This window comes from Gossypium hirsutum, chromosome A11, assembly GCF_007990345.1.
Source record: "Gossypium hirsutum isolate 1008001.06 chromosome A11, Gossypium_hirsutum_v2.1, whole genome shotgun sequence".
NCBI lineage: Eukaryota > Viridiplantae > Streptophyta > Magnoliopsida > Malvales > Malvaceae > Gossypium > Gossypium hirsutum.
In genome coordinates this window covers 107,118,485-107,142,127 of record NC_053434.1, presented here as the reverse complement: position 1 = coordinate 107,142,127, position 23,643 = coordinate 107,118,485, and the positions used below count along the sequence as shown (strand labels likewise).

The 23,643-nt window shown below is 31.6% G+C and overlaps 5 protein-coding genes across 7 annotated transcripts; 4 read left to right on the top strand and 1 right to left on the bottom strand.

Moving 5' to 3' along the window:
• Window positions 1-494: 494 nt before the first annotated feature.
• On the bottom strand, window positions 495-4,206 carry LOC107889520 (putative calcium-transporting ATPase 13, plasma membrane-type). Its single transcript, XM_016813966.2, has 2 exons — window positions 3,477-4,206; window positions 495-3,376 (listed from the first exon to the last, which is right to left on the bottom strand). The coding sequence occupies exons 1-2, from the start codon at window positions 3,829-3,831 to the stop codon at window positions 675-677; spliced, it is 3,057 nt and encodes a 1,018-aa protein (XP_016669455.1). The 5' UTR covers window positions 3,832-4,206; the 3' UTR covers window positions 495-674.
• A 4,449-nt stretch (window positions 4,207-8,655) lies between these two features.
• On the top strand, window positions 8,656-9,927 carry LOC107956130 (F-box/LRR-repeat/kelch-repeat protein At1g09650). The gene has a single exon (XM_016891868.2). The coding sequence runs from the start codon at window positions 8,674-8,676 to the stop codon at window positions 9,637-9,639; it is 966 nt and encodes a 321-aa protein (XP_016747357.2). The 5' UTR covers window positions 8,656-8,673; the 3' UTR covers window positions 9,640-9,927.
• Window positions 9,928-13,030: 3,103 nt separating this feature from the next.
• LOC107889528 (NPL4-like protein 1) lies at window positions 13,031-15,651 on the top strand. 2 transcript variants are annotated; one of them, XM_016813987.2, is made up of 2 exons: window positions 13,031-14,034; window positions 15,172-15,651. In XM_016813987.2, the coding sequence occupies exons 1-2, from the start codon at window positions 13,978-13,980 to the stop codon at window positions 15,424-15,426; spliced, it is 312 nt and encodes a 103-aa protein (XP_016669476.1). In that variant the 5' UTR covers window positions 13,031-13,977; the 3' UTR covers window positions 15,427-15,651. The 2 variants fall into 2 exon arrangements, with proteins under 2 accessions (XP_016669476.1, XP_016669466.1); XM_016813977.2 differs by having other exon boundaries at window positions 13,031-14,076; window positions 15,172-15,649.
• LOC107956137 (pentatricopeptide repeat-containing protein At1g62680, mitochondrial-like) lies at window positions 13,037-13,950 on the top strand. Its single transcript, XM_016891874.1, has 2 exons — window positions 13,037-13,526; window positions 13,700-13,950. Exons 1-2 carry the CDS (start codon window positions 13,037-13,039, stop codon window positions 13,948-13,950), a joined length of 741 nt encoding a protein of 246 aa, XP_016747363.1.
• Window positions 15,652-18,196: 2,545 nt separating the features above from the next.
• Window positions 18,197-21,169, top strand: LOC107889536 (light-inducible protein CPRF2). Of its 2 annotated transcripts, none has more exons than XM_016814008.2 (6): window positions 18,197-18,571; window positions 19,483-19,612; window positions 19,719-19,911; window positions 20,131-20,206; window positions 20,309-20,434; window positions 20,589-21,169. In XM_016814008.2, the coding sequence occupies exons 1-6, from the start codon at window positions 18,221-18,223 to the stop codon at window positions 20,964-20,966; spliced, it is 1,254 nt and encodes a 417-aa protein (XP_016669497.1). In that variant the 5' UTR covers window positions 18,197-18,220; the 3' UTR covers window positions 20,967-21,169. The 2 variants fall into 2 exon arrangements, with proteins under 2 accessions (XP_016669497.1, XP_016669489.1); XM_016814000.2 differs by having other exon boundaries at window positions 19,480-19,612.
• The last annotated feature ends 2,474 nt before the right edge of the window (window positions 21,170-23,643 follow it).

The window sequence follows — 23,643 nt, the reverse complement described above, 5'->3', positions numbered from 1 at the left end:
AATTTATAAAAATTATATTTTGCAGGCATATATAATGATGGATTTCTCTATAAATTATAAAAATTATTTTAAATTGTAAAAGATTTCACATAAATTAAATAATAACAATTTAACTGATATTTACAAACACCTAAAATACAGTGATTAAATTAACTAAAATTAAACTACATAGGAGTAACTTTGTAAGTTGAGTAAAGTAAAGATACTCACCTATAAATTCCCCAGTTTCCTTTCTTTTGTTGTCTTCCATAGTGGGGGTCTGAAGTGTAGGATTCCGATATCATCCAAACACTCAACGCATAAACACTTTACATCCATTTCGACAGGTTGTCCTGGAATCTGCTTTTTATCTTTTTCATATGCTTCAAATTTACTCTTCTTCTATTTTTATAGTCGAGGTTTGGCTTTGTTAGCATCAGCATCAGCATATTTGCAGCCAAATCTTGATTACGGTGCTGTTTTAATTGCCAATTTCTTCAACCCAAACCGACTAATAACATTAAAATTTTATAGTTTGAACAAATCTTTATGTTACTAACAAGCACAAACTACGTTATGAGTTCACAGGAGTGTTTTCTAAAATTACAAATTTTTCTAGAATGAAATAATCCATGGCTAATTTGTCAATTTAACAAAAAGAAAAAAAAAACAAAAAAACATCTTAGCTATGAACTTCATGAAGCAGCAGAACTTCGTGTTTGAACCTTCTTGTCAACAGGAATACACTTAACAATCCAACCAATGGGCCAAGTCAGAGCAGCAATGCCAATGCAAGCCCCCCATTGCTCCCAGCTTAGCCTCTCAGTATTGGCAAACCTCTGAAGAAACTCCACCATTATTGCTTGTAAGACCAATGTGATTCCGATGATGGCCAAAAACAACCTGTTCTTATGTATCCCCTTGAATATGTTCTTCTTATCCATATTTCTTGCATTGAACTCATTAAAGATTTGACAGAGAACAAATGTATTGAATATCAGGGTATCCTTGACCTCCTCCGACACACCAAAAATGGATTTTCCTTTAAATTGTAAAATCAGTAGGATAGTTACCTGATAGAGTGCTTGAGCAATGAGGTTCCTCCACATAACTTTTGTTATAAGTGGCTCGGTTCTACCCACAGGTCGCTTGTCCATGAGATCATTAGTGGGTTGCTCGGTAGCCAAGGCCAGTGCACCCAAAGTGTCCATTATAAGGTTCACCCACAATAGTTGGACTGCAGTTAATGGCACATCTCCAGAAGATACAGCAGCAATGAAATTGATGACCAAGGCTGCAACATTCACTGTCAGCTGAAACTGAATAAACTTTTGGATGTTGTTGTACACGCATCGACCCCATCTTAAAACTGTTGCTACAGAGGTGAAGTTATCGTCCAAAATGACGATATCTGAGCTCTCTTTTGCAACTTCAGTTCCTTGAATGCCCATGGAAAGTCCAATATCAGCTTCTTTTAAAGCAGGAGCATCATTTGTACCATCTCCAGTGACTGCTACTACATGACCCTTCTGCTTCAAGCACTGTACCATTAGAAGTTTGTCGAAAGGCGAAGATCTTGCCAATACTCGAATAGTTTCGATCTTTTGCATTCTTTCTTCCTCTGAGTAATTTCTAAATTGCACACCTTCAACCACAGCTTCATTGTGTAAACTGCTTTCGGAATTGAGGATTCCACATTCAAAAGCTATGGCCCTTGCCGTATGCATGCTGTCCCCAGTGATCATTTTGATGCTTACTCCAGCATTCTGGCAAGATTCTACTGCTTGTTTGACACCTGGCCGACATGGATCCTTGAGGCCAACAAGACCCAACCAAGTCAGTCCTCTTTCTTCAAGCTTTGTATGATTCTCTTCATTTCCATCTGTCACTGTTACATCCGAAGTTGCAAAGGCAATACATCTCAGGCTTTTAGCTGCCATACTCTCAATAACCATTCCAATGTGTTCTCTTTCATCTTCATTCATGAACTTTGATACCCCTTTTTTGTCATAATAACATGAACACATGGCTAGTAGCATTTCAGCAGCTCCTTTCCAATGAGTAGCTAGCACTCTTTTGTTATTGCTTCTCCTTATCAAAACTCCACTCCTCTTTTTCTCTGAATTGAAGGCCTCAACATGGATGATTTCACAACTTTGTTTTGATTCATCAATGTTCAACCCCATATCATTCAGAGCCCAAGAGAGTATTGCTTTCTCAGTTGGACTACCATAAATCTCAGGAACTGATGTGGGCTTAGGTTTATAAACAGTACCTGTCGTGTTTAAACCAACCCCTTCACTTAGTAACTGGAGGACATTAGGTGCTATTTCAGAGCTCATAGAATTATCAATAGGTTCCTTTCCAAGCCAAAACTCAGTAACCTTCATCTCGTTTAATGTAAGAGTTCCAGTTTTATCAGTGCAGATTATGGTGGCTGAGCCCATGGTTTCACAAGCAGAGAGCTTCCTTACCATGGCATGTTCCCTCATCATCCTCTTCATTGAATAAGCCAGAGTTAGAGTAACAGCTAAAGGCAAACCCTCTGGAATGGCCACAACTACAATGGTGACAGCTGCTGCAATAATACCAACAACCGAGTTCATTACATCATCGAACTTGGTCTTGCTCCCATTGAATGCACTTCTACCGTTCTCAGCTTTTGTGTGACCCGTAAAGTAACGGATAAGCAGAACCAACAGAACAAGAACTGCTACAGATAATCCAATGTTCCCAATGTAAGAAGTCAGCTTGCTGAGTCGGGCTTGTAAAGGGGTCTCCTCGTTCAAATCACGCCTTATGGAACTCATCATCTCACCCCATGCAGTGTTCATCCCAACAGCAGTGACTAGCATGTACCCATGGCCATCAGTGACCTTCGTACCAGATAGCAAAAATGGGTTCTTCTTTTCATTAACTTCAACATGGTCACTCTCTCCAGTCATGCTAGACTCATCGACCTTCAACGAATGGCCCTCGACGAACAAACCATCGGCTGGAATCTGATCACCGGTCTTCAAAGACACAATATCGCCGACCACCAGCTCAAAGATCGACACAGGTTGGTATCTTCCGTTTCGTACCACTTGCACGCGTATGTCATTGGTTTCATGAGAAAGCTCCTCGAATTGTTTACTTTGCCTGTAATTACTCACAGCGGAGACGACGACGACAAGCACAACGGCTACAATGATGCTCCCACCATCGTACCACCCTTCTTTCAGGCCATGCTGTTTGATTCCGAAGCCCAAAGAGAGGACAGCGCAGACCAATAAAATGATGATGATGGTGTCTTTAAATGCTTCCAGAACAAAGCTAAAGAAACTTTTTGCAGGCTGTTTCTGGTACTTATTTGCACCAAAAACCTTGGTTCGAAGAGCAAGGTCATTATCATCACCTGTGGTTACCAAAAGTTACCAACAAACAATATTACAGAATGTCAACCTATGTAAATCCTATGCATATATATAATTTTTGAAAAATAAATGATTAATTACCTGGGATTCCTTTTTTGAAATCAGTTTGAAGGAGAGTAGCAACCTGTTTAACTCCACCATACTGATCGTTCAAGCTTTGGAAGCTCTTGTCTTTCACCATCTTAGCAAGTCCTTGAGGATCGACGTCGAGAATCGGAACACGTTCATCGCCACTTCCTTCAACGTCGATGGTAACGAAAGAGAGAGACCGCAAGAGCTCCGCATTCTTTTCAACAACTTTCTTAGTCAACCCCACAAGAAACCTAGTGACGCTTATGGCTGTAACCGCCACTCGCCACCTTCGTACAGAGCTTTTCGAAGGCTCCACCTGGCGATGCATGGTGGGTTCGCTCGGCTTTCGCAACCTCAAAGACATTGATCAACAAACTAAATGAGCAAACAGGGGAGATTTCTGTTTTTACTTTCAAGGGCATAGGTTTTAAAAGAGATACGAGATGAATGAAGTAAACACGTTCGAGGAATCTACATTGCAGCTTCCTATCGCTAAACAGATAACAATCCGATCATAGAGGAAAAAAATATACTAATAAATCGTCCTTTTAAAGGCTAAGTTAGCAAGTTTAGTATATTCCCTATTACTTCAAGACTTTTTTGTAGGTCAGTTGTAAGATGATTAACATGAATTATTCTCTTATTGGGGAGATACGTATGATCCTTTTTCATTGTAAATATATGAACTAAAACATTAATTACTTAGAAAAAAGAATTATTAATTACATTCATGAAAATTAGATGAGACAACTTCCAAGGCAGTCTGGTTGAAGGGTAACAGTTTAGTCACCCATTTTGTATTTCGTGCCATATGTAGACATTTAATACGTAATGAATTTTGGATTTAAAATGATGAGGAAGGTGATTAGGATTTATTCAAGGTTATTGGTAGTTAATATTTTGAAAATTTTACGATTTGGTCATTATTTAATTTCGAGATGATTTTAAATTTTTTTAAGCTCGTGTTTGAATCAGAAATGATTATTTATTGTATATAAAGGACATTTTATGTATATTTGATTATAAAATACTGATAATTATATATGATTGATCGTAATTGTTCCGACAATAAATGTGACATCTACAGATTTAACTCAACAATCGAGTCGGGTATAGAATGTTACATTATGTATGTGTTTAAATTAAACCAAAAATTTTGAATTAATCTTATTTGATTGCTTTTTTTTAAAAAAAAATTATTTAATTGAAACAACATGATGAAAGAATTAATAGTAATTTGGTTTTGACTATCATTTTAAATATACTTCTTCCAAGGGAGGTAAATTGTTGATGAATATTACTGCTTGAGTGAAAGTATGGTAAAGATATAAGAACCCACTTTTACTCAACCATGCGAGTGAGTGCCTTGCACTCTAGGAAAAGGAAATTCTTATGGTCTTAAATTATAAAATTGCTCATGGCTTGGGTGGAATAAAGTTTTTTTTTTTTAATAGAAGGTTGGTTTTTACCTATAATTTTTCTTTAAATGTGCTTAAAACTTGAATATTCGTCCTCGCTTCAAGAAAATTATTTTCCTTTTATTTAAATTTAAATTTTTTATTAATACATTTAAATTTAGATTGGATTTAACTAATTTATTCAAAATTTCATAGCAGTTTAAAAATATTTTTATATTAATATTTATATAATTTTGAATAAAAATAATTTTATTTTAGAATTGATTAAATCTTTTCATTTTTGTAACTAAGGTTTTCATAATTGAATAAGTGTTCGATTTGATAAATCTATCTAATTTAATTAAAAAAAGATATACAAATTTTAAAAATAACAATTCCGAGTAGTTTGTAGGTAAATTGATTTAACCCTTTACCCTGATTAATTTGTAATCTAATTTATTCAATTTCAATTTTCTAAACTGAAATATGAGCCACCAAATTTGAAGGAAATTTTTAATTTACTCTACACTTCTCTATTATTCTTTTATTAAAGTATAGGCAAAATAAAACATAAATGAAGCTGACAGATGCAATAGTTTTGAACCAAGATAAAGAAGAAAGCAAAGTAGTAAAGAAAAATGCTTTACTTGTTCCATAGTTGAAACACTAATTTAAGTCATATTTTACAATTCAGCTTAGCAATGTGTAGGATGTTTTTAAATAACATTTACATTTGGATGAAACAAACAAAGTTCAATGTTAGGTGTTAAGGAGGATCAGACTCTATGTATATGATAAGATGATTCTTTTCACGTATTAAAATGATTTTATTGACTAGAAAATTATGATAATTTTAACCAACTTAATATCTTAAATGGATTCAGTGGCTGCCAATTCTACATTTAAATATAAAATTATACTTTGCCCCCCTTAAAAAGGATACAAATTTGATTTAATCTTTTTAAAATTATAAATATATAGATTATTAAAAATTATAATTTAATTTCGACCCCCTAAAAAAATTTCTGGCTACGCCCCTAAATGGATTATAGAATTTTTCTTAATTTATTCTCAAGCTTCATATATGCTGATTACCAGACACATGACACATAACGTGGGTGGAAACAAAATTATGAAAAAGAAGAATATATTTATTTTAAAAATTAAAGATATTATTATTATTTAGAAAAAAGGAAAGATAGTTTTTTTTTTTTAGTTTAGTTGGAATCGGTATTGTTGTTAGTGTAAGAGAACGTGGGTTCGAGAACGCTAAAATTCATTATTCTCTTATTTAAGGGTTTGAGAAGGGTTATGAATAGTTCTAAATATTTATCAAAAAAACAAAGATTAGAAATCGTATGCTACACTCCTAAGAGGCCAGCGAAATTTTTAGAAGCCTCCAAACCTAAGGAATATTTTAAGAGTACCAAGACCTTTGATAGGGAACCAGGTTGCCAAATAGAGTTTTATATGGAGTAGCAAAGATTGGTGATACTTGAGCAATTCATCATAAGTAACATAGTGAGAGCATGGGTAAGACTGATACCAAAGAAAGCTACAACAGCGGTGGCTGATAAAGGCCTATCAGGTTGACATGAAAATTAATCTCCTTGAGGTTGGTTAGGATTGGATTTGGAAAACGTTTTAGTGGCGATTTAAACAATTGGATGTTGAAAGGAAAAATTATTTCATGAAATATAACATCCCTTAATACAGAATAGGTTGACTGCAAGGTACCCCTTTCAACCATAAGGATATCCCAAACAGACACACAGAACAGCTCCTTCATGGGATTTATTAGTGGATCTAGGAAGAATAGAAACATGACACAGACATCTAATTAAAACACGTAAATAAGAGTAATTGAGTTTAGTGGAAACGACTTTTGCCTGACAACAAAGACAGAGAGGTATGATTAATAAGATTTGTAGCGACAAAAACACACTCACCCCAAAACTTGACAGGTAAACCAGCTTGAAAATGCAATGCCCTCTTATACACAAATTTGCTGAAGACAAATATATTAGTGAATTATGGTAAGAAGTAAGGTTGAAAAAAGAAAACATCTTAAATTTGTTAAAGATTTGTGTTTTTAGCGTAAATATTAGCTCAGTTATTACCTAAAGTTTAGCAAATAATAAATTGTATTACATAATGAGATTATGATGCAAGTAGTATAATAGGTGATCTAAATTGGTAAGATTTCATGAAATCAAATTGAGTAAATCATTCATGTTAGAACTATTATGTCATTTATAAGTCTAATTGGAGAAATAATTTGTCTAAGCTATTGGTGTTAGATTGACTTCCAAATATGGAGGCATATATGTGATTATTTGGATTGACCTAAATTGAATTTATCCTATATATCCATTTATGAATTTATGTATTTGAGACGTTTATGGTGTGACTTACTTAAATCCAGAATAAGTGAATAACCATGTGTGTGTGTAACTCATGTACATTGATATATTGGAAATCGACGCTCTCATGGTAGTAGGCCGAAAATTGTATGTTGGGTACATGACTTATTCATGGTATGACTTCACTCACAATAGTGTAATCATAACTCAATTAAAAGAGTAAATGATGCCATTTCACTAAGATTATATGGATTATAAAAATCTAACGTGACCACAATAGTAATAATTACTAATTTTAGTAATGATTATTTTCATCAATGAAGATATAATGGTGACCATGTGATGAAATCAGTCAAATTAGGTGAACGAATTTAACCTAAAGGGATAAGGGCAACACATATATGACAAGGTCATTGGATAAAATCTTTATATATTTACCTTTCGTAATGGTATATAATAGGGAGATCAATCATGGTAATTTTAGTGGATTGACTCTATAACTAAATAATATTGTAATTAAATAGATGAAGAGTCAACTTAATTACAAATTATTTAAATCCTAATTATATATGTCTGATTGGTTCCTCCACTATAGTTAATTGTAACTCTGAACGGAGCATAATAAGAATTGAGAATGAATGGACAATGACAAATGAGAAATAGACTGCATGTAGTATTATTCATGGTAAACGCATTTTCAATTATTGTTTAATTAGATGAATAACTTAAATAATAAAATATAAAGTGAAAATTAAATTAATTAATTATCATTGTAGTTTAATTTTATTATTGGGTAAATAAATAAGTTTTAAACATAAATTCATTAGTATTTTTGTCAAAATTTGCTTATGAGTTGATAATGATTTATTGATGAAAAATGACATCATTGCATTTATGTATTGATGTGGAAACTTGTTATTACATAGATGCAATCACGCAAAAAGAAAACCCATGATTGAAGAACCTTCTTTCAACGCAAATAAGATACATATTATGCCTGAGAGTGATGCATTATAATCACAGCCACAGACACAGACACAGCTGTTGCCTGTGGCATTTTTTCAACAGAGTAATGGCGAGTCAAGGGAGTTCCTCAAACAAAGTAATAGCCACTCGGGGAGGAGTCGGCCGCGATGGTTTTTTTTTTTTTTTTCTGGGGGGGGTTCCCTGGGTTTTCTTTTATTTTGTTTCTTCGTTGAAATTTGAGTTTCATTACGGCTAGCTAGCTAATAATTTATACATATAAATACATATATGAAAGTTTAAATGGTTTAAGAATATTATGATAGCTACAAGTCTATCCTTTCTAGTACGAATAATTTAACTGCAATTAGTCTTCTTCTCCTCTCCTCGTTTTATATACATTGAAAGCCGATTTAATAACCAAAAAAAAAAAAAAACCTAGAAGGGATTATTAACATTAGTGGTAGAAAAAGGTGGAGAGAGATGAATCATGGAGTTCCTTATTTTTTGATAGTAGAAATATTGGGGAAACTTACCGTCAAGTCTTTATTGAGATTCAAGTGTGTCTCCAAGCAATGGTTTAGGCTCATCACCCATCCTCACTTCACCGATCAATATCTTTCAAACCAAAGGAAAAAGGATCCTCGATTTCTTACTGCCTATTTTAAAATTGATAGAGCCACAAAGCACATAGTTATAGCTTCCATGGTCATCAATGGAATTTCATTACCAGATACTAGAATCCCTTATCGTCACCAACGGATGGATGATGTTCCACATGATGGCTATCACATGTTGAATTCCTGTGATGGCATCCTTTGTTTTCTTGGACGTTTTAAAATCATTGTTCTTAACCCTAGCACAAGACAACACCGAATTTTGCATCAAAGTGATGTGGATTCATTTTCTCCCGTTACAAATCCATTCCAAGTCGCTATTAATTTTCCACAGCAACAACAACAATTGGGGTTTGGTCGTGATCTAGTTACGAAAAGACTCAAGATTGTTAAAGTGTTTAATCCTTATCCAAATATAGGACCACTTTTGCATCACCATGATTATTGTGAAATTTTCACCTTACGTTCAAACCCCAAGGTCTTTTGGAATTATATTGGTAAAATCCCTTATAAATTTGATGTTTCGTCACCTTGTGTGTATGTGGATGGAGCCATTTATTGGTTCACCGATGACATCTACCATCTTGAAAAGACTGAAGTTATCATCATGTTGGATTTGAACATGGAGAAGTTCCAATCAATCCCACACCCAAGTTGTTGTTCAAATAGACAGCGAAGAACTATGCAGTTGGGGAGTTTAAGAGAAAGTTTGTGCTTGGCACAACAAGTATCGGATTGTGAACTAAATATATGGATAATGGAGAAGGAGAAGTCGCCATTAGTAACTTGGGAGAAGCTTTATTGTATAAAGCTTTTGAGCAATGACCTCTAGTTTGGTGTCGGATTTGCATTTGCAGAGGACAAAAACGGAAGGTTTGTGGTTTGCGGTGGAGATAAGGTGTATGTATTTAATGAAAATGGCGAGAATGGTTATTTGGTGCATGATCAGCAGGATGTGCCCATTTCATTCACTGAAAGTTTAGAAAGACTTTGAGTCAAATTAAACCCCAGTGATTATCATAGACTTTGAAGTATCTTTTTTTTTTTTAATTTCAAAAAGAAAAAACCCTTCATTGATCTAATTGTCATTTCAATTACCTTTAGAATTGGAATATTTTATTTCTTCTTATTTTATTTATTTTTTAAGTTAGTGTGTTGATAAAAAAAAAGAAAGTCTTGTTATATTATTATTATTTTTTAATAATTTTATTATAAATTTTGATCATATATTTTTATTGACACAATGCTTAGAATTAGTTATAGTTCCTCTCCAACCTATAAATAAGAAGATACTTGAATTCACGTCTTTTTATAATGACAATAATATTTATGCCGGTCGAATTAAAATTCAATTGATCTTATTATATTACTTTTAAATACAATGTAGTTAGCTTCAACCCAATTAGTTGGTATTAATAATATGAAATGGATGTTCTAGCTTTAATAGATTTGTTAATTCCATTGTTGAACTTCAAATAATCAAAATTTTAATTTGATCAACCCATTAATTAAACTAAATTCGATTTTAATTAGAATCATTAATTTTTCTAAGATTTCATTTCATTATAAAATTTAAAATCTAAAATCGCTTTTCCAAAAGATTTTTTTTCTTATTACGGTAACTCCCATAAAAAATGGAAATCTCTCTGAACTCTGGCGATAACGGGTCTCATCTGGAAATCGAGGATGGTGAAGATTCTCGAGTAGATGTGGATCGTAAAACTAAAAAAGTCCGATTCAAAGAGAGTATAGGCGAGGGCAGCCACTGATATGTTAGTTGAACCAATGTCGAGCTCAACTGTATCTTGGAAGGACAAACTTCTGGGAAACAAAACTGGAAATTTTGATAAGATGGCGACGGAAAATTCTAGCGCTGGGGCTGAAGATGATTTGGAATTTTTGGAAGGAGACATCCTTAGATCTATTGTTAATGGAATCCCAACAATAGATTTCTCTGAGAGGATACAACAAGTTCTTTTCAGAGAAACGGATCAAACGGTCATTCTGAAATTGCTGGGCAAGAATATTGGATATTGGGCTTTAAACAATTGGATTAGCAGCTTATGGAGACCCACCGAACATTTTCAACTAAATATATGGAAAGAGAGTAATTTTTTTATAAAATAATCGTTTTTATTAATTTTGACATTATATTATTTTACTTATGTTAAATATTAAGATAAAATACAAAAAAAAGGTAATTAATTTCTTTTCAAGTTATTTGAAATTAAAATTGAGTAGAAATTTTCAATAAAAAATAAATAAATTTTAGAGATGAAATTCAATCAAATAAAATTATAAGCACAATGATGAATATCAATTAAAGTAAAATATAGATTCAATTTTTAATTTTACCTAAAATATAGTGATAATTTTGCACATATAAATGTACTTTTAAAGTTTAATGGTAAATTTTTTTAAAAAATTATAATATATACAATCAATTTGTGTATCGCACAAACTAGTTATATATATATTATCATCCTACATATTAATATTGAAATTAAAATTAAAATTTTACAAATATTTTTTTACTAAAATAAAAAAACTACCGTCTATTTTTATATAAATCATAAACTTTTAATTTAATCAAACTGTATCATTCAATTTTTATTATTGATAAATTAAGTCACTTGTACTTATGTTAAAATTATTTAACGGTTATTAAAAAAAATTATTTAACGGAAAAGCTGAATCAGCATATATGTTTTTACATGGCATTTTTTTGGCAATTATCTTATTGGAATTTTTGAGTTTTTCTCAAATTTTTTTTATTTGGGTAAATTGTTAAGAGAAATTAACCTTTCTATTTCCCAGTTGATGCAAGATTGATGAATTTGTCCATTAATTTATTTGATTTTAAAATATATATATATAGTCTATGCTAGTTAAATTACATAATTTATATTTGTAGATGGTTAATCCTATTATATTTACACAAGCCTGTATTCTTTTTTTAAATATAATTATTTTGTATATTTATTAATTATATATATTATTAAAATTTCTAATGTAAACATATTAGTATAGTTTTTAATATTTACATTATAGTATAATACATTTATTTTTTGTCATATAGATTACATAATATATAAAATAAATGAAACAAATCTATTATAAACATGAAAACGAGTTGGACAAGGTCGAGCTCAGGTTTTGAGTATTAAAACCCGAGTTTTGACCCATATTTTAAACAGTCTTAATATTTTTTTTTATCAATTTCATTTTTTTGGAAATTTTCAAATATGTATATAATGTCCCAATATTTACAAATAAAAAGTTATAAGTAACAAATAGTTAAATCACTTGGATATAAATCAAGAGTTGACACTTTTCATGTCATAAGTTGTCTCTTAAATACTAAAAGTTATGACACTTGATTGAATAATTATGTTTATTTAAGAGACATGTTTATTCAAAAAGAAACCTGTTGAATAGTTATGTCATTATAAAGATATATGAGGACTCCTATAAATACAAATGAAATTTCATTTGTATGGCGCAAGAAAATCACTAAAAAGTAATTTTCTATTCTTCCTTCATCTTATACTATTCTTAGATTGTTTTATTAATTAATGCAGAATTTTTTTTTTATAAAAATTGATAGTCTTGTTATACACTATTTAATATTCAATCGATTGTTTTTATTAGTGCCATATGTAGATAGTATGAATCAGCGATTTACCAAGAATTTTCTAATCAATTTTCTTCAGGATCAACTCATAAGAAAGGACCAAAATATTTTGTTTTCTTACGTTTTTGAAAATATGACGTAGATTCTAACTTAGGGTCTATTTGTTTACCAGGAAGTTTTAAGGTGTTTGGAAGCTTGAAAAGATTTTTCATTTGGAAAATATTTTCCAAGAGATACGTAAAATCAACACATTTTATGGAAAATGTCTTACAGATTTTTTTCCGTAAGACATTTTCCTAAAGACGGGTAAAAGTCCTTTTCCCTTCCTTCTGTTCTTCATCTTCTTTCTCTCTTTCTCTCTTTCTGCAAATCTCATTCCTCTCTTTCTCTCTTTCTCAGGCAAAGGTAAATCTCATTCCTCTTCTCAAGGTCGTGACTTAAGGGATGGCATCTTCTTTTTAAAGTTATTTTTTTTCTTCTTGTTCTTTACTTGTCCACATTTTTACCGATTGTCTGGTAGTGTCGCCGTCGCCACCATTTGTAGGTTTCATTTCAAGCTCAGCTTTTGTTTTTCCATTTTGCTTAATTTCGGGATATGAGTAAGCTTGATTCTTCATTACTTCTTCATTCCATTGTTAATGGTGGAAGGAACCTTTCTAGTTTCCACTATTCTTTTGCTCGTTATTTTAACACCGTTTCTAATCACATGGAAACTTTAAGTGAGAATTCGATGTCTTTTAGGCAAAACCCAAAGAATTATCATCGCTTCGATAATGTTGATGATGCTTTGACTTTGTTTAATGAGATGATTGAGCAGCTCCCAAAGCGTTCCATTGTTGAATTCACTAAATTATTAGTAGCCCTGGTTAGAATGAGACGTTATGCCACTGTTGTTTCTCTGTGTAGCCAAATGGAATTGTTGGGAGTTTCCCATAACGATTATTCTTTCAACATCTTGATTAATTGCTTTTGTCAACTTGGTGGAATTGATTCTGGGTTTTCTGTTTTGGTCAAAATGCTGAAGCTAGATGTTAAACCTGATGTTGTAACTTCTTCCACTTTGATTAAAGGACTTTGTAAACGAAGTAAGATTTTTCAAGCGGGGAGTTTGTTTGATGAAATGATTGAAAAAGGATATCAACCTGATTTAATTATTTACACTACAATACTGAATGGGTTGTTTTATACCAGGAATATTGATTGAGCTGTTAAGTTTCTAAGGATGATGGAAGAAAGAGGTTTTGAACCCAATTTGTAGAAGATTGCACTTTCCTTAACTATCTTTGTAAGAAGTGCTTGCTAAAGGATGCTCATGATCTCTTCTTTGAAATGAGAAAGCAAGGCATTAAGCCCAATGTCATCACATATACTACATTGATCGATGCACTTTACAAGAAGAGAGTGGTTTCTAAAGCCAAAGATATCCTTGGCACAATGAAAAAGCTAGGTATTGAGCCTAATGTTGCTAAAGGTATGATTGTTTGCCTAATAGATGTTGTTATAATGTAATGATCCAGGGATTTCTTCGAAACAATTATGCCTCAAAGGCAACAGAACTTCTTACAGAAATGGTCGGTAAGGGCTTTTTTGGAGGTTTGTCCACTGCCACCTTATTTTTGGGTCTCGTCTTATATGGTAAATCAATCTTGACATGACTCTCACTTGTAAATTTGAATCAATTTGCTTATAAACAACTATACTATTGTGACAAGAGTTTCTAGAAATTAGAGTGAATTATACTGTCTATTTTCAGTTTAGTTGATGATGTACTTCAAAGATTAAGGATGAATGAAACAAATTTTATACACCATTTTTCACTTCTCAGACCCATGAAAAGCTATTCTCGGACATAATATTTTTCATTGAATTTCTTTTTCATTGAATTTCATACAAATTTAGTCTAAGTTTTGTTCATTTATTGCAGAAAACTACATATTGTTATTGGTAATGGCTGATTAATATATCATCCCTTGATTTGTAATGCTTATCTTCATTAAAACACACTATTTCGACTTACATATCTATCTATTGTGAGCAAATTCGGTAACACCCTGGGCTCTACGTCAAAGGTTTAACTTTGTAGGTTGTCGTATTCTGATGTATCAGACAAATAAACAGCAAGAACCAAAATTATATCAAACTTTGTAGCTTCTTAATTACCATTCTTGCTTGATTTCTGTTCCAAATCGATCTTTTCTTGCCATGACCACTTCATGGTATTTAAGTTTGATATTAGTATTTAAGTTTGAAAGTAGACATGATTGTCTAGTCTTGATTGTTGTCACTCTGAGATTGACGTCTTGCACCATATCGGACAATCACTTTTGAAACAAATGAAATCAGTAATCACCCTTGTTAGACGTATTAGTATTTAAGTTTGAAAGTAGACATGATTGTCTAGTCTTGATTGTTGTCACTCTGAGATTGACGTCTTGCACCATATCGGACAATCACTTTTGAAACAAATGAAATCAGTAATCACCCTTGTTAGACGTGTAACTATGTGCAACGCTAATATTAGAGTATAAGGCTCCTGAAAAACATCATCGACTGTTATTTTCTGCTAACAGACTCGTATGTGGCTTAACGAAGTCCACCTATGTTCGCTACTACTCTTACAATAAATACAAGAGTGGTTGTTATTATGTTTTTATTTCTCAGGTTGGAGTTGGACCTGTGTTTTACTTAAGAATTGCTCTAAAACACAAATAAGTGGTTGCTTTGATACAGGGATCTCTTTCATCAACCTTTCCTATTGAGAACCAGAACAACCTCGTGACGATGAGGACATTGAAGAATCATCTAGATAGGACAAAGAGCCTTCCATTCGTGAAGCGTATTGCGGATTTCCATTTGCTACTGTTTCTAGCCATGTCTCATGGCCTTGGTTCCGATGTTCTAGCACTAGCAGCGTGTGTTACCACAGAGATAGTAGTACCAGAAGGTTACCAGCTCCTAGTCGAGTCCATGGCCAACACATCCTGATTCACTTATTATGCTTGGTCGTCTATTGGAAAATACTGTATATTTATGATCATAACAACTTACTATTTGCCATTGTTTACTAGCATCATTACAAATCTCAGTTATTCCTAAAATCTTAACATTATGCTTTACATTCAAAGCTGAAAATTGGTGAGCTATCTCTGATACGAAATTTAAGATAAAAAAATGTTTTCAAGTAAGAAGCATAGAAAAATTTGATTTCAAAATTTTTCTTTCAAATTTTTCTCAAGGTTGAAGATATTGATACTTTTAATGTGGTGTAATATTAATTATGCACTTGAACAATATTATTGTTATTATGTGGTGTACTACTAATTATGCATTTGGATAATATTATTAATTTCTAGTATTAATTGTGGTTTGGAAGCTAATTTATAATTATTCAATCCTTGTTTTTTTTTATTTTTTATAACACAATTACAAATAATTTATTACACTTTGGTTGTTTTTAATTTATGACGGTTAATATTCTAACTTAATAATTGAGTATTATTATATATTTAATTTGATTTATTTATTTATAAATAAATCATTGCAATATATGTAAAAATAATTTAAAATATAGTTTTATTAATATATATATAAATTTATTAATATATGTAAAAATAGTTTTTCCGGAAAATATTTTCAGGAAATCTGCCAAACAACAGAAAATATTTTATATAGATTTATCCAAACACCAGAAAAGTAAATCATTTTCCAAAAATTATTTTCCGGAAAACATTTTACTGGCAAACAAACGGAGCCTTGTTGTACATGATAATTCAAATTGATGAATCTTATAATTTAATATTATTATATATTACTTATTCAACAAAGTTGATTGATTGATACACATTGGCTTTTTTACAAAAAATCAAGGACAAAATACCTGATCTAATAACTACTTCAACAGTAGCCAGAGGTGAAGCCAGAATAATTTTTTAAGAGGGGTCGGATGAAATTTTAATTGTTTATAGTTTATAACTTTATAATTTGTAAATGATTAAATTGAATTTTTATAATTTTAGGGGGCCAAAGTGAAATTTTACCTTTATTAATTTAATTTTTTTTTAAATTTAAAGACCTAAATAGTAATTTTACATTTTAAGGGGGCCGGGGCCCATGCTAGCCCCCCTGACTTCGCCCATGGCAGCAGCAATAACTATAACAAAAATTGAGAAAATATTTCTTTTTAATTTCTAACTATAAAAAAATTAGAAAATATTTCAAAAATTATATTAACCACAAGTTCAAGACATATAAGAGCCCTAATCATATTTTAACTTATAATCAATTCATAAATATGAGTTTCATTATATCTTTAGAGTTTTATAGTTTATTTATTTATATTTTTTTCACACTAAAATATAGAGAGAACAAATAAAACCTTAAAAAAATAACTCCATTACACATTTTAAATATTTAACTAATTTCTCATAAATTTATTTTGTCCTTCCATATCAATAATTTTTTAACTTGTTCGGATATTTCAGAAATTAAACGAATAACTTAGCTGTTACGAATATGATATCAAGGGGACGTAGAGGACGTGGGAAGGTTTCGGTTGGTACAATGGGGCCCATGGTCGGCCCAGTTCAATAATTATTCACAAAAGGAGCTGCCTTCCTATCCAATGGGAATTTTGTAGTAGATTTTCCTCAAGTTTCTTTCATGCACTTTACGTTTTCGAAAGAAATAATAATAATTTTTTTAAAAATGTAAAATATATTTTAAAATATATTATTTTAGAACAGATATGTCCTGAAATTTCCAGGTCAGCTTTCTCTGGGTTGCTAATTGGTACCTGTGGAATTTTGGGTTGCAATGTCCTTTTACTGTAATTTTTTTCAAACAATTCCTCTAATCATATTTATTTTTTTTGATATAATGTTCAGAACTATTCATAGCTTCTCTCTAACTTATAAATAGGAAGATAATATGCTTTAATACACTCGAACTCACGTTCTTCTACATTAACAATAATGCATATACTAATCGAACTAAAACATCTTCAAATTTAAAGGAGAGCTTTTAAGTTTTCATGAGAAAAAAAAATTCTATTTTTGGGTTTTAATATAGTAGTAAATTGAAGATATTTTGGAAAGGAGTGATAAGTTTGGTGGAGTATAAGATCACTAACATCTAAAATATATAATAGCAAATTGCCGCTATCCCAAACATCACTTTACATTTTACAATATACATTTGCAAATTGCCAAATTGCAACTAACAATCATGGAATGGAAGATATTTGTAGTTATGTCCTTTATATAATTTCATATCCATTTTTATTTTCAATAAATCAACAAATTTATTAAATCGTAACTTTAACAACTTATTCATGTATGGAGAAAAAAAAACCAATTTAGTTTGATCCCTATTTCACATTATAATTTTGAATATGACATGTTAAATTCTGTATTATACATGAATTCCCTTATTTAGATCTATATTAAGTAAACTTATCTATTTTCTTTATCTTTAAATGTTTCTTGAGTAGATTAAATCTTAGCTCAATTAGTATTTACATTGCTACTATATGAGTTTAAGTACGTTAAAACGTATCATTCTCCTATTTATGAGATGGAGAAAGATTATGAGTAATTTTAAAATTTAAAAAATTATCCAAATAAGGGTTGCACCAAAATAATTGTAGCAACGAGAACACCAAAACTTCCCTCACCTTATCCATTTAGAAAAATTGAATTGGCCCACATTGGAACATATTAATTTAAAAATAATTAAATAAATTCTAAATCCCAATCTATTTGACAAGCATCCGAATCAGCAGATGCATAAAACGACGAAAAAGCCCGCAAACCACCCAACCAATCACACAATGGATAGAGTTTTCTCCGTTGAAGAAATCCCCGACCATTTCTGGTCTTCTTCCGCCCCCGACGACGATAAAAACAAAAGCCCCGGTTCTGAAATGAACCGTAGTGCTTCGGAGTGGGCTTTTCAGCAGTTCCTTAGAGAAGAAGTTGATAAGAAAGGTGAAGATAACGAAGAGGAGGAAGCTAAGGAGAATGGGTGTTTTGAAAATAATAAACACGACAATATTCCTGCAGATGTAGAGGATTATCAGGCTTTTCTTAAGAAGAAACTTAACTTGGCTTGTGCTGCTGTTGCCATGTCAATGGTAAGTCTTTTACATTCTTCTTTTTTACCCTTTCTTTTTTGTGTGTAGTTGGGTGATGAGAAAAAGGTGTAGTGAATAGAGGATAATGAAGGAAAGGTTTAGATCTCTAATGTTTTTTTCCTTTCTTTTGAAAAAAGATGGGATTCTTTTTCTGGGTTATGTTTGGTATCTGAGAAAACCTGAAGGGAAACTTGTATGTCTGGATTTTGATTCTTTTTAATTACATTTTGGTTCCTTTGTCAGTTCAAAAAATCTACTTATGTTGTAAAATCAGAAAGGTTGTATTTTCAAGGGTGTTTTGACCAGTGTAGCTTTGGTCTGAAAGTCAAGGTTTTGTTTTGAATGTTATTTTGCTTCTCCTTTTGCTAAAGGGTTAATGTTTAAACGTCATTTACTGATTAGTTAAGTTGGTTTATTTGTCTTGTTTCTGGCCTGTTGATATCAGTCCATCAGACTTAACAGTCATTGAGAAGCTTAATTTTAGTATTAGAATTTTCTTTCTTTTTTGTGTTTTTGATTGGTTAGTGGATTTTCTTTCCCTCTTGATTCTGGAAATTGCCAAATTGGAATAAATTTGGTTGGTCTGCTTTTTTTAATTATTTTTGGAGTGTATTTTCTTGTGTAAGAAAAAGTGTGTTTTTCCTTAAAACTCCATGTAGGACAAAGAAAGAGCGGGAGATTAGTTAGGTATGGGCTGTATTTAGCTTGCTCCTCTTATTGTATCCAATACATATTATATTACATCCCTGTCCAACATATTTATATAACTAGCTGGAAATTGCCCATGGTTGTAATTTTTAATCTTTTGTGCATCTTTTCAATGTTGAATTGATTGTCCTCTGTTAAAAGTTATGTTAATCACTTTTGCTCTTAGAACTTTTGACTGAGTATGTTAGATGCATTTCAAGCAGGCTTATTTTGCAAAACCTCAAGACTCTGCTACTAGAGCCGACAGGGGGTCACAGGCATCTAATACTCCACAATTGGGATCCAAAACTGTTTCCAGACGTTTAAATTCATCACTGAAGCTTCTAATAAGCAGTTGTTCTTTTTTTATTCTTTAACAGTTTTCACAGTGGCATGTGCATTTGAGTGTTTGGTGTAATGCAATCTTATGTATTGTTTTCCTGTTTTACTGAATGTTCAGGAGCCGGTGACAAGGATGATAATGCAGTGGCTGAAGTTCTTTCTTTTCCCAGTGGACAGAAAAAATTTAGAGCTCAAGTGAGGCCAAGCACAAGTACTGGATCGTCAAAAGAACAGTCGGACGAGGATGAAGTTGAAGGTGAAAATGAAACAACGGAGAACATGGATCCTGCTGATGTAAAACGTGTAAGGAGGTAACCATTGATTCTTCTTTTAAGTTGCAGATATTTTACTACGTCCTGCATGTCACAATTTTGGAAAATGAATACTACGGTAGATCCATTTGATATTAAGAACTTTTCCGTTTAAGTTCTTGAAAATGTTTGGCCTGTTAATTAATGGAGCAAATTAATCCTACAAATACTTACTTTCTTGTGTTCTATTTCCACCAACTCATCCATATGGTGGTTCAGGATGCTTTCAAATCGAGAGTCTGCTAGGCGTTCTAGAAGAAGAAAACAGGCCCATTTGACAGAACTTGAGTCACAGGTTTGGTGCTTTTCCCTGCCCTTTCTATATTGTCCTTTCCTTTTCCTATTTGCTTGCATTCCCCTTTGAGTTATGGATATCCTAATATATTATTTACTGTAGGTTTCTCAATTAAGAGTTGAAAATGCAGACTTATTGAAGAGTTTGACTGACATTAGTCAAAGGTACAATGAAGCAGCAGTTAACAACAGAATTTTAAAAGCTGATGTTGAAACATTGAAAGCAAAGGTAAGTTATTGAATATTTGAATTTTCTTTAGGGTGATTGTTTAGATCTTGCAAGCTCATACCTGATTGAAAAGTTTGCTTAAATGCTGAAAGCTGTGAGTGGCTAACATGATGAGCACACAGTTCTTAATTCAATTGGTGAATTCTTTATATAGGTAAAAATGGCTGAAGAGGCAGTCAAAAGAACTACTGGTTTGAACCCTGTGTTCCATGCATTACCTGAGATACCAAGCATGTCATCATTTGATGGATGTCCCTCTGATACTTCAACGGATGCTGCAGTTTATGAGGAAGATGGTCCAAAGCATACCCTTTATCAGGCTGCTGCTAACGATTCGATATCCACTCATGACCTTAGAATCAACAATGCACTCGCAGATATTTCTTCAGTTGAAAATATACAACCTGTTTCTGAAGGATCAGCAGTGACAGGAAACAAAATTGGGCGGACAGCTTCTTTGCATCGAGTGGCTAGCTTGGAGCATCTGCAAAAGAGGATCGGTGGGGGTGTAAGCCTGAATGGGAAGCAATAGGAGCAAGGCAGACAAGCAGAGTCTAAAGATAGTGAAGAATGTGTTGGAACTGACCAAAGTGTGCTATGATTTCTGGTTTAACTGATGGAAACAATGTTAGTTTTTAGGTTACTTGGGTAGTAATGGCTACTGCTTGACTAAACCTTTCCTTTAATCATGCCATATTTGCTGGAATGATAGATTTTACCACTGCCATTTCCATAGCATGCTGTGGGATTTTCTATACGTCTTGTTAGCTTTCCTTTTAGTTCCATCCTTGTCAACTGATATGGTAGGAAGCCAATTCTACATCTCTGAAGTGCTACCTCAAAAACCTTTATGCTCTAATTTGCTAAGCAAAAACTCTACCCCAGCCAGGGAAAAGAATAAAATTACTTGGAATGCAATTACCAAATGTTTGTTCCAAGAGACGCAAAAGAAGGCTTTAGAATAAATTGCCTACCATCTAAACTATACCGAGTATTTTGTTAGATGCGGTAATTGAGGGTGCGTAATGTTAGTAAGTTTACTTCCAATAAGGTTAAAAATAATGGTGGCGATAGAGATTAATTATTGTAACTGTGAGATAAAAGATTCCACTATACTATAGCTACCGTCCATCCAAAAGGTGCCTAAGTAGGATTTAACAAGAAAAATAAAAAAACTGACCCAAACTGTGGTGTTTAGATAATTTATATAATATAAATTAAAAAAAGGTGATAATTTGAATCAAATTGAATATTATTTTTATTTAATTTTAATTTTTTATTAGGTAAATATATATTATATTCTAGTGCAATAATTTTATTATGATTAATATTTTATTTATATTTGTTGGAATATATTTTTTGCATTGAAATAGTTGTGTTGAAAAGGACATAATTTAGCTGATTGAGTTCTAATCCGATTAATATGGTCATTATTGCCAATGTAGGAGGACGTGGGTTTAAGTGCGTTGAAGTACATTATCCTCTTATTTTTGGGTTGGGGAGGGGCTATAGGTAGTTTTAGGCTTTCTGAGAATAGATATGATCAGAACTTATAATAAGATTGTTAAAAAAAATGGCGTCATGTCTTTACTTGAATTAAGCAGTGGTTAAAACTTTTGTTAGACACTTATTTCACACAGGTTCAAATCGTGTTATCCCATCCCTTATCCTTAATATTGTATAAAAAAGGGGAGGGGGGGGAATAGTTGTATTATGTAAAGGCATAATATTTAGTGAAAGATATTTAAGAACTTTTATGATCAGACATTTTTATTGTTCTTTTTTGGACGCTTTAAGACTTTGTTGTATCCTAAAGGCATAAAAAATTTAAAGAAAATGTCATTGAAATTCTGCCTTAATAATTTTTTCACACCTATTTTTTTATAACAATCCTCATACCATATTTAGAATTACTTTTTTATCTCCTCATGAAAAATGGTTATGTATATTAGATGAAGGTGTAAAATAGCTCCTCTGTTAAGATTATAGTGTTTAGATTGTAAAAATGGTAGTGATTATTTCTAAGAAGTCTTTGGAGAGAAATGCAAAACTAAAAAAAAATTGACTTAGGCTCCGTTCGGCTCTGCTTGTTTAATGGGCTTTTGCCAAAAAGTGTTTTTTTGTTAAAAGCATTAAAGAATAGTCTTCATTTTTGCCCATTTTTCAACTTAAAATAAGTACTTTTTCACAGATGAAAAAACAGTAATTTTGCCACTTTTTCTTAGCCAAAAGTGCTTTTGGCCTAATATTACTTTTTTAACCTTCTTTTTTCTTCTTTTCGAAGACGGCAGAACCCTTTTTTTCCCCATTTCTCTTTTGTTTACTTTTCCTCTGGTTCTATATGTTCCTCTTCGGACAGGTGAGTCTCTCTTTTCTTCTTCTTCTATTTTTTTTTTGTGAAATACTTCTTCTTCTCTTTAGTTATTTTCTGATTGTTTGATTTTATGAAATAATTATGAAATAAAAAAATTTCTTTCACATTTTAAAATAAAATAATATAAATGTGTTAAAATTATTAATTAAAAATAAAAAAAATCATTTTTAAAATAATACAATTGTGTCAATATCTAATTACAAATAATTAATGATTATATTTAAATATTTAAATATAGTTTATATATTCTAATTAAATTTAATAAATAATTAATATTAATTACTTAGAATTATTTAAAATTAATATTATATATTAAAATATTAACAATAAGTTATAAAAAAATTATTTTTTATATTATTATTAAAATATCATAATATTAATTAATTTGAACATTATTTAAATGTATATTTATTACTTTATAATATCATGTCTAAAATGGATATTTTATTTCTCAAAAGTGCTTTTTGACAATAATACCAAACACTTAAATTTTAAACTAAACTTTTCCACAGCACTTTTCAAAAGCATTGTCAAACTAGCCCTTAGTAGTGTTGTTTTATAAGGTGACCATTTAAAATATCAACAATTAGATTATTCTTTTATTAGGTTGTTTTGATTGTGATTCAAATTTAAATGATAGATGAGGCAAAAGAGGATAAGTTTACTTGTTGTTACTTCATGAGTTGTTAAATTGGGTTTTCTTCCAAATTGTGCTTTCAATTTTCAAGATTTGTAGGGATTGTTTTGATGAATTCATTCTTACTTATTAGATGTTTTGAATTATAGTATATTACCGATAATTATAATTTTAAAGAGATAAATAATTGATCATAAA

What these genes read in the sequence shown, in the direction of transcription:
- LOC107956130 (XM_016891868.2), top strand. Translation starts at nt 8,674, where the DNA reads ATGAATCATGGAGTTCCTTATTTTTTGATAGTAGAAATATTGGGGAAA.
- LOC107956137 (XM_016891874.1), top strand. Translation starts at nt 13,037, where the DNA reads ATGAGTAAGCTTGATTCTTCATTACTTCTTCATTCCATTGTTAATGGT. An exon ending in TAAAGGACTTTGTAAACGAA is followed by an intron (nt 13,527 to 13,699) that starts GTAAGATTTTTC and finishes CCCAATTTGTAG; the next exon opens with AAGATTGCACTTTCCTTAAC.
- LOC107889528 (XM_016813977.2), top strand. Translation starts at nt 13,978, where the DNA reads ATGCCTCAAAGGCAACAGAACTTCTTACAGAAATGGTCGGTAAGGGCT. An exon ending in TTTGGGTCTCGTCTTATATG is followed by an intron (nt 14,077 to 15,171) that starts GTAAATCAATCT and finishes GCTTTGATACAG; the next exon opens with GGATCTCTTTCATCAACCTT.
- LOC107889536 (XM_016814000.2), top strand. Translation starts at nt 18,221, where the DNA reads ATGCATAAAACGACGAAAAAGCCCGCAAACCACCCAACCAATCACACA. An exon ending in CTGCTGTTGCCATGTCAATG is followed by an intron (nt 18,572 to 19,479) that starts GTAAGTCTTTTA and finishes ATGCATTTCAAG; the next exon opens with CAGGCTTATTTTGCAAAACC. An exon ending in TTGAAACATTGAAAGCAAAG is followed by an intron (nt 20,435 to 20,588) that starts GTAAGTTATTGA and finishes TTCTTTATATAG; the next exon opens with GTAAAAATGGCTGAAGAGGC.
- LOC107889520 (XM_016813966.2), bottom strand. Translation starts at nt 3,831, where the DNA reads ATGTCTTTGAGGTTGCGAAAGCCGAGCGAACCCACCATGCATCGCCAG. An exon ending in TTTCAAAAAAGGAATCCCAG is followed by an intron (nt 3,377 to 3,476) that starts GTAATTAATCAT and finishes TGGTAACCACAG; the next exon opens with GTGATGATAATGACCTTGCT.